Source organism: Mustela lutreola, chromosome 8 (assembly GCF_030435805.1).
Source record: "Mustela lutreola isolate mMusLut2 chromosome 8, mMusLut2.pri, whole genome shotgun sequence".
NCBI classification, from domain to species: Eukaryota; Metazoa; Chordata; class Mammalia; order Carnivora; family Mustelidae; genus Mustela; species Mustela lutreola.
In genome coordinates this window covers 30,641,762-30,655,104 of record NC_081297.1, presented here as the reverse complement: position 1 = coordinate 30,655,104, position 13,343 = coordinate 30,641,762, and the positions used below count along the sequence as shown (strand labels likewise).

Genomic DNA, 13,343 nt, shown 5'->3' with positions numbered 1-13,343 from the left:
TCTGTTAAGTATCCAACTCTCATTGTAGCATAAAAGCAGCCATCAACCATATGGAAACTGTATGGCTATGTTTCAGTAAAACTTCATTTACAAAAATGTGTTGCAAGTTGGATTTGGACTATAGATTGGTTGTCTCTATATCAAATATTGGGGAGTGCTGTACTATTTTTTTGTTTTTATTTTTTTTGCCTCACTAATAAGTGTGAAATACAATAAAATGCTCATAAAAATTGCAGAAACATTGTCCTACAGATAATATCTGAAAAAGAACTTTTGCTCTTATTTGATTGCTCAAGAACTTTATCAGCTGGTTTAAGACTGTCCAGATTTTTGTATTAAAGGACGCTTAGGGGTTTCATTGTGAAATTATAGAAGTACAAGATGTTTGAAGGTTAAAAATTTTAAGTGACGTGTTCACAACTTCATTTAAGATATCAACGGGTTCTACTGGAGTAGTAGATTTCTAAAGTTTTGTTTTGTGGTATTTTTTTCTTTTTAATCCTATTTTCTGTTTTCAGAAAAATTCCTTTTTTGTTAGAAGATAGTTTACTTTTCTTTTTGCCTTTTGTAACTATATTTCATAATTTAAAAAAGAGTCTAATACTTTGTTCAGCTTAGCACATCCCTTTTCTAGCCAGCAAAGTATGGTAAAACTTAAAGTTTTATTACTTAGTTTAGTAAGTAATGTATTAGTAACATATTGGTAAGTAATATGTTTAGTAAGTAAGATGTTTAGTAAAACCTCTCTCTCAGGTATGCCAGATTTTCCTTCACTTGATTTGTCATGCTTATTATTGAAAAGCGTTGGGGCGCCTGGGTGGCTCAGTTAGTGAAGCGTCTGACTTCAGCTAAGGTCATGATCCCGGTCATCTCCCTCTATGGCTTCCCCTGCTAGTACTATCTCTTTCTCAAATAAATAAATAAAATCTTAAAAAAAAAAATTATTAAACACCCATGTCATGTCAGTGGCATTGTTAAACAGTCTAGTAATGTAACATATACCTAAAGATTAGATTGTTTTTACAGAAAGAGCATCTATTTCATATTTCAAGTAATTTTTTTCTTCATTGACAGTCCTGTTACTGTAATTTAAATGAGTTAAGGAAAAATAGTGTTTATCAGTTGTAACGGCTAAGTAACTAGCTTTTCTTTAGGTATAATCAAGCGGGAAGGAATGTGATCTTTTTAACTTTCAGCTACAGATTTAATGATTGAAGTGGGAATGAATAAATTTTAATGTTCCTCTAGTAACTAAATATAAATAGAAAAATATGGATACTTTTATAGTAGTCACCTTCTGTGCTGTATCACTGTTGTTATGCAGTAGTTTTCATGTTAGTGAATTCACTGAAAGAGAATATGAAGATTGAAAACTGTGATAACCAGACTTGTTTCTTCCTATGGTTAGCACTTTGTTCTGTTAAAAGGAGCAAAGCATCTTTATGCCATGTTCAGTGTGTCTCATCCTGAAGAGCAACAGTATCCTAAACAGACACAGTAAACAAGAAGCCAGTAAATCTTAATTTAGATCTCTATCACAGATTTTCTCATTTGTTTTTATACACAGAGACTTCTGAACACTGGATGAAAACCTTTTTATTTCTTCTTGAATGTTCAGATACTTAATGAAAAGCTGCAAGCATGTATAAATAACCGATTTGGAATCAGAGGAGACCAACAGGATTAGGACAGGATAGGGTAATTCTGAGTCTTTAGATGAGGGTCAGTAGTTAATTTGACTTAGGGGAACGTATCTTTTGTATTTATTTATTTTAAAACATTTAAAAAATATTTATTTATTTGAAAGAGAGAGCACAAGTGGGGGGCGGGGAAACAGATAGAGAGAGGGAGAAGCAGACTCACTGCTTAGCAGAGAGCTTGATGTGGTACTTGATGCCAGAATCCTGAGATTGTGACCTGAGCTGAAGGCACACACTTAACTGACTGAGGCACCCAGGCACCCCATATTTATTGTATTTAAGAGTCTTTTAAAAAAAATTCTAAACTGTAGTTGAACTAGTTTTGAAGAGCCCTAAGAGGAAACTGAGGATTTGGGAAATAAACCACAGTTTTTGATAGCATTAACTCTGTAGATTTTGAGTGTACTTAATAGATGAATTTTATTTCATGTACTTTGAAATATAAGTAGAATGTTTTGTATTTTTCTCTTTGGCAGTAAGGATGTATGAGGAGGTCTAGAGAAACAAAATTACTTTTAAACTTAGGTGCTGATTTTTTCCTCCTTTTTTGGATTAATAGTCTTCCATGTATATGTAAGATGTCAAGATGTGGAAAATATGTAAGGTATCAGGGTTAATTTTTTGAATGATGACCTTTAGAGTTGATGGTAAATTTTATTTGAGGTGTTTGAAGAGAAAAGGGCTCTTATTAGGTTTCTCAAGAGAAAAAGAACCAATAGGGTATCTATAGATACACTTTTTAAGAGACTTATAGGACTTATCTCATGCAATCATGGAGGCTGAAAAGTCCCAAAATGCTGTCCACAGTATCTGTGGGATACTATGCAGCCTTAAAAAGGAAATTCTGACACATGCCGCAGCATGGATGAAATCTTGAGAACAATACATAAAATGAAATAAACCAGTCACAAAAAGGCAAATACTGTATGATTTTGCGTACATGAAGTACTTAGCATGGTTAGGTTCATTATAGACAGAAAATGGAAATGTTGGTCGCGGGGAGCTGAGGAGTGAGGGAATGGAGGATTACTGTGTGATGTGTACAGAGTTTCAGTTTTATGAGATGAAAAAAGTTCTGGAAATGGATGGTGCTGATGGTTGCAGAGAGATTACCCAGTGTATAAACAGGCCTCAGTTTATGAAACTTGAGGATGAACTGCTCGTTTGGACAGGTCTTGGACTTTTGATCAGTGTTGTTAAAAACAGTCTCCTTCTACCTCATGCATTTTACCTTTCTTTTCTCTACCCTGTCCTGTTTTATCCTTTGGCAACTTGGTGAACTTGCTTTAACTGGGAGCCATATTCTCATTGTGGCTTATGAGGCTTTTAGTTCTAAGCACAGTGACTACATTTCTGATTTAGAGTGAACCCAGAGTATTCATGACCGTGAACTAGCCCTTCCTCCTTGCCTGCTCTGGATTTTCTAGGTAAACTTAAAGTTTTAGATACTGACTTCCATGGGTATCATCAGTGTGTTTTTGCCTTTATAGCTTAGGCTGTAGAATTTCATTTCAGAATTGTTACATAGGTTTAAAACTAATGGCCTTTTTCTCTTCTACAATTTTTTTAAAAAATCTCATTTCAGAATAAATAAGAGAATACAAGTAAACAAACCAGCCATAATTTCATGAAACAAGTTATAAGAACTTATATACAGGCTTGATTTTTTTCATGCATACATATGAGTGAATGTACACACACATTTTTATATTAGGTTCATCTATAGGAATATACCTTTTCTGAATATCTTTTAAGGAATTCAGGGCTTAAATATTTCTTCGTTAGTATAAAGTGGCCATTAAAGTGATGGAAATCGTCTAGTTTTTATTTGCTTTGTATAGGTATAAGGTTTTCAGTACAGCTTTAAGGATATCATACTTTAAACTCTATAAATTATGCACTGAATTTGGAATTTATTAGATTATTCAAGCAACTGTATTATAGTGTTGTCTTGTGGGCTTCTTAACAAATTGGTACATATGGTAAGTTAGAAATCCATTTATTTGGTTCTCTTCATTTGAGTGACAATTTATATTTTCTTTAGTTTTTAGAATATTTTACTTCAGAATCATATTTCCCCAAAAAAGAGAAGAATGGATTTTTTTCAGAAAATAACAGAAAGGATGGTATATCAGCCAATTAAATGTGTACTGTGTACTTGGTTAATTTTTATTTTTTTTTTGAAATTTATTTTTGGCTGTAACGAGAAACCTCAATGTCTAAGCTTAGACTTCTGCGTGTACTGTGTGCTTTCAACAAATAAACACAGATTCATTCTTTTCATTCGTGATTGTGCCATAAACTTGTTAGTCTCTAGAACTTTCAGAAGCCAGAGTATTATTTAGTCATCCTCTGAATGCTGATTATACAGTTAGCATTCAAGTCCCTAGAGAGAGAGATTTGTGATAATGCATGGCAGTGGACCAGGCCATTACATGTTGCTTCATCAGTATAAAATTGTAGCTAAGTCTTGCTCTTTCAGCATAATGTCCTATTGGGGAATTTTGTTTGCTTAACTGACCAAGGACAAGCATATCTTGTTGAATACTTTCAGTACACATTTAACAATGAGGTTTCATCAGTAAATTATTAGTTCCTGTCAGCTGTTGCATTTATCTTTCTTTTTTCAAAAATTTTGTATGGATTGGGAAAGTAGTTACTGGGAAAATTTTTCAGAATCTGAGTCGGGGCTTGAGAGGAGATCTTCAGTTTATTCGTTTCTAGACTTTGAAAATACAGTGTGTTTAAGACATGATCTTGCTCTAAACTCTTGGGCTTTGAGTTTCTTTGGAAAGACTGAAAAATAACAACTAAACATAATTTAGAATGAGGTGAACTATAAGTGAACACAGAATGCTGTAGATTGATACTGTCCAGTATAGCAGCCGGTTGCCATGTGTGGTTATTGAGCACTTGAATGCGTGGCTGATAGACTGAAGAACTGAACTTATTTTAGTTTCAATTGTTTTAAGTTAAATTTAAAAACTGATATAGAATAATTTGAGTATGTGAATTTGTTTTTTCAGTTGTAAATTTTATGAAATCTAAATACAGATCAAGTACTTCTTGAAATTTTAGGATTTGAATTGAAATACACTATAAAGTATACACTGGATTTTAAAGACTTGTAATTTTTATATTGATTATATAGTAAAATGCTAATATTTTAGATGTATTGGGTTAAGCGAATATATGAATTCAATTCACCTCCTTCTTTATACCTTTTTAAAGTGGCTACTAGAAACTTCTTTTTTAAGTAGGCCCCATGCCTAGCATGGAGCCCAGTGTCGGGCTTGAACTCACAACCCTGAGATCAAGACCTGAGCTGAGATCAGGAGTCAGATGCTTAACAGACGAGCCACCCTGGTGTCCCCACTAGAAAATTTTACATGTCATACCTGGCTCATTATATTTGTGTTGGTGCTGCCCTAGATAGATGGGAATTCTACATTGAGGAATAGAGGAGCGTCTCAAAGAGAAGGTGACTTTCAAAGAGAAGGTGAACTAGCTGTTTATGGTTGTTCAGGCTGAGGACATAAGGAATTTGAGGAGTGTGCAAAGGATCCACTCTAGTAGGTCTTTGAAAATACTTGTCCATCATTTAAGGGAGAGAGGTGGATGCTGGAGGGCTCAAATTCATGGCTTAATAAAACAGGAGTAAGGAATTAATTTCAGTATATGAATTCCATGATAGCATCTTAGTTTATATGAAAGTCGTTTTCATCCGGGGATGTGTTGAGTGTTTACCATGTGCAGGTGCTATACCGGGCACTATAGATGAAGAGATAAACGAGGCAAACATTTCTACCTTAAAGATAGTCAAGTTCTAGAAGAAAAGCCAGATAAGTAAATCTGAGATTACAGTACAGTGTAATAAGTACCACAGTAAGCTGCAGCATCGTGAGGCTATAGGAAGAGGTGCATTGTAAGGGCACAACAGAAAATTACTGGAGGACGTGGGTGTGGGCTTAATCTTTAAGGGAAAGTTTGTCTTTTGTTCTTTCTTTGGCAAGTCTTTGTACCTATGATAAACTTCCTAATTGTGCACACCCTCGTGACTATGTATAGATAGGTCCCTTTTACCTGGGTCTTTTCACTGTGGTGTCTGTCAGCTCTTACCTGTACACCCTCTAGGTACAGACTGTCTTTACCTACCAGTAAATTTAGTTTGCAGCATGGCATGATTGCACTATTGTCAGTTGGCATCTGATTTTGCAGGTTGGTAGCACAGAAATGACTTGATCAGTATGTTTGTTTATGGCTTCCTAGAAATAAGCATTTATTACCTCACAGCTTTCCTACTTGGGGCCTGCCTTCTTGTCTGTCAGGGGAGAGGCAGAAATGGTGGCAGATCTCTGATGGTGTAAAGGGGTTGTTCAGTTGTTGGTCAAGGTGATCAAAGAGGAGGGGAAGAGGACAGAAGCAAGATGAAAGGTGAGGGGCTAAACAAGTTTTAATATATTAATATAAGGTATCAGACCCAATAGGAATTGAGCAACCGCAAGTGCAATAAATAGAAAAACAACAGAAAAGGGTTTTTTTGTGTGTGTGGTTGTTCTTTTTTTACCGTGAAAATAATATTTATTAAAGCTTTTCACAGTGCTGACTTTCCTTAGCCACCAGTTATGTTTCATTTTGGGAAGGCCGCTTTTTATTTCTTTGTGTTATGTCAGCTAAAAACAGGTTTAAATGTACTTGAAGCGCCCTTCACTACTTCCATTGGACTTCCTTGGCTTCCTCCTGCTTCCGTTTACAGTCCAGTTAAAGCTCTGCTGTGAGCCTTTCCTCCACGTCACATCTCACTGTCTTCTTGTTTATTGCCACTTTTTTGTGCCCTAGAGCATCCTGTACATGGAGCTCTCTGCAGCAGAAGTCATGCCATTGGAATCATTTTATTATCTCTCTTTCGGGTTGTTGGCCCTTAAGGACAGGAACAGTCTTACATCTCCCACAGCTCGAAATTAGTTCTCCTATGTTAGCTAAGTAAAATCAGAGAAAATGTCCTTGTGCTCTGCAGACCCTGAAATCTCAGTGCAGTCATGCTTTAAGACGCAAACATTAGAATTTATATTGTAAAATTATCAAACAAGGTGTTTGTTTTTTAATGTGTTTTTGTCTCTAAAATTTGGTCTTAAGCAAAAAGATTTCTTTTGAAAAGTTAATATTTTCCAGTTAAAATTGATACATGATTTTCAGTTGTGAAACTAAAACAGATTTTAGTGTTGTTAACTGAATATTGGCTTGTTGGTTATTATTTTGTCCTCTATTCTGTTAACTGGCCCAGTATTATAATTAGCAATTATGGTAAGGCAGAGTTTAAGCAGGTAAATTACCAAAGGCACATAAATGTCTTCTTTCCACATGAATTAAAATAGAGTTAAAAAATAATTTAAATTTTGTTTTGGAGTCTGATATTTGGTAATTGCTTTGTTTGTTTACCCATAAACTAAATCAAAGATACGATTATAGGCTGCAGGGACTTAAAGTGATTATTCAGTAACATAAACATAAATATATTTATGTAAATATAATTCATCATTGTTACTGTTTTTTTAGTGGTTATTATAAAGGTAGGTACCTGAGTATTAATACCTAGTAGCATATGCTATTTAAGAAACAATAGGTATAGCTCCTTAGTTAATATGTATTCTGCTATTCTCTGAAGTTTATTTTAAAAGCAGTTCTTGAACTAATGTTAAAGAAAAAAGGGGACAAATCTCAGTATTTTTGGTATTAAAGTAGGGCTTCAGGGAGAGTCTAAGTTTAGAGTTATTTTCTTTTTTTTAAAAAATATTTTTTATTATGTTAGTCACCATACAGTAGGTCATTAGTTTTTAACGTAGTGTTCTAAGATTCATTGTTTACGTGTAACACCCAGTGCTCCATGCGATACGTGCCCTCCTTAATTCCCATCACCAGGCCAACCCAACCCATCTCCCCATCCCCCTCCCCTCTAAAACCCTCAGTTTGTTTCTTGGAATCCAGTCTTCCTCCTCTGATCCCCCCCACCTTGATTTTTCCCTTCCTTCTCCTGATAGCCTCCAAAAATGAAAAAATAAATAAATAAAGTTACCTTCTTATATATATGGTTCCCCAATTTTTTCTTTCTGTGGATAGTGGGAGGACTATTTTAGTCTCTGTATAGATAAAGTGGAACAGGCCAGGGCTTTTTTAAAATATAAAATTGGGTCATGTGGAGAGGTACTAGTCCCAATTCAGTTGTTAATTAATGACAGATATGGCCCATAAAATTAACTTTGTTTCTGTGCTCTCCTTTTAAATTTTTTTTTTTTTTGGTCTGAAAAAACACTTATTCTTGTCTACAGTTCATGAACAAGGTGCTTTGTTTAGTTTAAGTGCACAATACTTAAGTCTTAAAAATTATCCAAAATTAATTTTTATGTGATTCACATGTTGAAAGTGGCTGTTATTAATTTAATTCTTTTGGTTATCTGCAGAGAAACAACTGGTTGTATGAACAGAATTGTCTTTAAGTACTTTGATTTTTATAATAGAAGTTTATTGGACCAGAGGGAGTAGTTTACCCTGAATGCATTCAAGATGTAATTTTATCAGTGTGTTCCAAATAATAGTGTGCATAAGGATCCCATAGAATACTTAAAAATACAGATTCTTGACTATCATTCTTCACCATTTTCCACCCCCAGTGACTCTGGGATATGACTCAAGAATTTTAAGTTTAAAGAAAAACATTCCTGAGTCTGATATAGATGATCCACTGACCACCTGTTAAGAAAGACTAGTCATAACAACACTACGTGTTAATACTCTTATTGTCACTTTTATGAGTCTCCTGGACTGAGCAAGTGCCCTGGATTCTTATCTTCATCAAACTCTAAAGGTAGTAATTCTCACTGTAAAATTGGAAAAAATAAAATTGGGAAATAAAGCATATAGAAAAAAAAATTATATATAATCCCATTATCCAAAGAAGACTGATAAATGTTTTAGTTGGTTTTTTCTCCATACTTCTAAATTCTTAGTTGGAGTTTATTTGGAAGTTAGAAGCAGTTTTATATTCTGTTATTCCCATTAAGGTCATAATTTTTTATAATGTTATTAAAAATCATCATCATCATTTTTTTAAAAGATTTTATTTATTTATTTGACAGGCAGAGATCACAAGTAGGCAGCGAGGGAGGCAGAGAGAGAGAGGGGGAAGCAGGCTCCCTGCTGAGCAGAGAGCCCGATGTGAGGCTCGATCCCAGCACCCCGAGATCATGACCCGAGCCGAAGGCAGAGGCTTTAACCCACTGAGCCACCTTTTTATTGCCACTCAAAAAATATATATAAATTGCCTCATACATCATTGTTTACTTAACCATTCCTCTATTTCTGGATGTTTAGATGGTTTCTTTTTTTACTTAATTAAAAAAATTAACATATCATGTATTATTGGTTTCAGAGGTATAGGTCTGTGATTCATCAGTTTTAATATAATACCCAGTGCTCATTACATCACATGCCCTTCTTGATGTCTGTCCCTAGTTACCCCGCCCCTTCATCCCTCTCCCTTCCAGCAACCCTCAGTTTGTTTCCTATGATTAAGAATTTCTTATGGTTGGGGCGCCTGGGTGGCTCAGTGGGTTGGGCCGCTGCCTTCGGCTCAGGTCATGATCTCAGGGTCCTGGGATCGAGTCCCGCATCGGGCTCTCTGCTCAGCGGGGAGCCTGCTTCCTCCTCTCTCTCTCTGCCTGCCTCTCTGCCTACTTGTGATCTCTCTCTGTCAAATAAATAAATAAAATCTTTAAAAAAAAAAAAAAAAAAAAAAAGAATTTCTTATGGTTTGTGTCCCTAGCAGGTTTCGTCTTGTTTTTTTTTTTCTCTTCCCCGATGATCCTCTGTTTTGTTCCTCAAATTCCACATATCAGTGAGATCATATGTAACTGTCTTTCTCTGATTGACTTAATCCTCTAGTTCCATCTACATCATTGCAAATGGCAAGGTTTCATTTTTAATGGCTGCATAATATTCGTGTGTGTGTATCACATCTTCATTCATTCATGTGTTGGTGGACATCATGACTCTCTCCATAGTTTGGCTATCGTGGACATTACTGCTTATAAACATTGGGGTGCTCATGCCCCTTCAAATCACTACATTTGCATCTTTGGGGTAAATATCCAGTAGTGCAATTGCTGGGTTGTTGGGTAGCTCTATTTTCAACTTTTTGAGGAACCTCCATACTGTTTTCCAAAGTGGCTGCACCAGCTTGCATTCCGCCAACAGTGTAGAAGGGTTCCCCTTTCTCTGCATCCTTGCCAACACCTGTTGTTTCCTGACGTGTTAATTTTAGCCATTCTGTCTGGTGTGAGGCAGTATCTCATTGTGGTTTTGACTTGTATTTCCGTGATGCGGTTGATGCTGAGCACGTTTTCATGTGTCTGTTGGTCATGGGCTCTTGGTTTTTTTGGGAGATTTTTGATGACTGCTTCAATTTCCTTACTGGTTATGGGTTTGTTCAGGTTTTCTGTATCTTCCTGGTTCAGTTCTGGTAGTTTATATGTCTCTAGGAATGCATATATTTCTTCCAGATTATCTAATTTGCTGTCATATAGCTGCTTATAATATATTCTTATAATTGTTTGTATTTGTTTGGTGTTGGTTGTAATCTTTCCTCTTTCATTCATGATTTTATTAAATTTGGGTCCTTTCTCTTTTCTTTTTGATAATCTGGTCAGGGGTTTATCAGTCTTACTAATTTCTTTCAAAGAATCAGCTCCTAGTTTCGTTGATCTGTTCTACTGTTCTTTTGGTTTCTATTTCATTAATTTCTGCTCTGATCTTTATTTCTCTTCCCCTGCTAGGTTTAGGCTTTATTTGCTTAGACAGATAGACAGACTTTCTTAATATTTCTACTTCTTTCCTGAATTACTTAATGCCGTGCTGGATTTGATTGCTAATGTTTTACTTCATATATTTTCATTTATATTTATAAGTGAGGTTGGTTATAATTTTCTTTCATTTAATTCTTCTCCAGTTTTGTTTTAGAATTATGCTAGCCTCATAAACTGTGTTGAAGCATTTCAGTTTTTTAAATTAGAAAAACTGTTGGAACTGTTTAAATAATAGGAATTGGTTGTTTCTTAAAGATTTAATATAATTTTCCATAAACAGCTTTTAGAAAATGGCGTTTCTTGGTGTCTTTATTTCTCCCAGTCTAGTAAAGCATTAGGAACAAAGTAAGAACTTCTTTTAACACTTGTTGAATAAATATTCTCTAGATAAGGTTCTGGGAAATGATATGCTATATAGAATTGTTTGTTATATTAAAAGACTTCATTGTAGTAAGAGAAACATTGTTACCTTGGCTAATTCACCAGGATATGGAATTAGTCTGGAAGAGAAATACTACATGGAAATCTGTCTTCCTAGATAGATTTTCTTCATAGAAAGGTGCTCTTTGGTGGTAGTCTAATTTCAAAGCTAACATTTCAAGGAAAACAGTCTCATTTGTATCATTGAATACAGTAGTTGGGTAATTACCATGTGTAAAAAGACTGAATGTAATCGTTTTACATACGTATTCATGTGTGGAGTTATTTTTAATGTGTTCACTTTAAAATCTTATTCTGTGACTTATATCCGTTATAATCATTTTACAGACAAAATAATATTTTAGAAGTTAAAGTACTTTAATTTTATTAAGACTGATTCAGTGTATCCATCCGCATTTCCTTTTTTAAATTCTGTATTTTTAAGCATTCATAAAGCTCTTGGGTACATTATAGAAGTAATTAAATTTCTGAGTATAACCCTAGGATTCATATAGTAAAGCAGCCCAGGGTCAGCTATTTCCCCAGAGGACGTTTGGCAACATCTGGATACTTTTTAATAGACACAGTGGAAGTGCCACTAACATCTAGTGGGTAGAGATGCTAGTAAACATTATAAAACACACAAGATAGCCCCCTGCAGTAAAGAATTATCTGACCCAAAATGTTACGGGTGCGCAGGTTGAGAATGCAAAGTGTATGAAGAATATTCTGCTCTTGACTGACATCTAGTGAGACATATAAAAATAATAAGTAAAAATGTAGATTGAGATTAAGCATTTAAATCAGTTACTGCTGATTCTTATTTTTCCACTGTTAGGAAATTCACAAATAAGGAACCTAGGAGGAGATTATATGATTTATTGGTATTGAGAAATTCTAGCTGAGAAAGAATGGAATGTAGTAAATTCTTAGCTGAAATGTTTTATCTCCTTTATCTTTCACTTTTACATTCCTGATTTAATATTTGACAGTTTTCTATCAAAATCTTTCTTTTGATAGTTTTCTGAATAAATGTTGAATTACGCATGTGTAAGACTTTTCGTATTTTAAAAAAATTGCCTAAAATCATAGACTTTCAGAGACAAAGAAGACCTATGTGGTTTAATCTGATTCCCTCATTTATAGAGATGTAAAAATTCAATTTCAGGAAGGATGAGATGATCTAATCCAATGTTCTACAACTTGTTAGTGCCAGATCTTGAACTGGAACTCACAGTTCCTGACTTCTAGTGGACTATTCTTTCAGGGTGAGGGAAAGTTACTAAGTATATTTTGGATTGTGTTTGAAGCTTTTATGTTTTCTTCAACCAAATCATGAATTTTAATACTGTGAAATTGTTTTTTCTTTAGAGAGAATATATATATATACACACCTGTATATGTGTTTTAAAATAAGCTTATATGTATTTTCTGGGTCTCATGTTTCATTTAATTTTTATTTGTAAATGTTATTCCAGTTTAAGCGTGAATATTTCACATTTTTCACAGGCAACAACACCTCCAAATCAAGGACGTCCGGATTCTCCTGTCTATGCTAATCTACAAGAACTGAAAATATCCCAGTCTGCTCTCCCTCCGCTTCCTGGGAGCCCAGCAATTCAGATTAATGGAGAATGGGAAACTCATAAAGATAGTTCAGGGCGTTGTTATTATTATAACAGAGGAACCCAGGAAAGAACCTGGAAACCACCTCGTTGGACTCGGGATACAAGCATAAGCAAGGGAGAGTTCCAGAGTCCAGGAGACCAAGAGGTATGAATAATTAAGGAATCAACCATTGGCTTACCAAACTTTCTCTCTTTTCATTATTCAAGGCCAAGGAAATGAGAGGTTTGTTTCTTGGTATTGAAATGATAGAATACTTGAAATCTCTAAGCTATTAAATGTTCTTTCCCACTTTCATTATATTAATGCTAATTCTAATGTCTAACTAATAGACAGTAGCTAACCTTATAATGTGTTTACTAGTTCCTGAATTAAGTAATTTAAAATTGCTTAGTACCAGTGGCTTTCCTCACATTATAGAAGATACTAATTTAGTTACTGTTATTGCCAAATCAGGGACTTTTTTAGAAAAAGGAAAGAAAATATATGATGTGACTTAGCCACATAAATAAAAACAAAGTTATGAACTAATTAAAATAGACACTTTCTGTATTGGTTTGCTGTGACTACTGAGATGCTTTTCAGTGTTTCAGAGGTGCAAGATCACTTTTTATTTATATGTAAGGAAAATAAGTATAATGTAATTCCTTTGCTATAAATGGGCCATCTTGTAAAGTATGACTGTTCAGTCTAAAATCATTATTTTCTGTATCTAGTGTTCATACTACTACTCCCACCC

The 13,343-nt window shown here is 34.7% G+C and overlaps 1 protein-coding gene across 3 annotated transcripts in view; it reads left to right on the top strand.

Moving 5' to 3' along the window:
• Positions 1 to 13,343, top strand: part of ARHGAP12 (Rho GTPase activating protein 12) — a 110,218-nt gene that overhangs the window by 35,150 nt on the left and 61,725 nt on the right. For all 3 annotated transcript variants that reach the window (XM_059184212.1, XM_059184211.1, XM_059184210.1), the window contains exon 4: positions 12,488 to 12,751. In XM_059184212.1, coding sequence (XP_059040195.1) covers positions 12,488 to 12,751 — 264 coding nt within the window. The remainder of the gene's footprint in view (positions 1 to 12,487; positions 12,752 to 13,343) is intronic.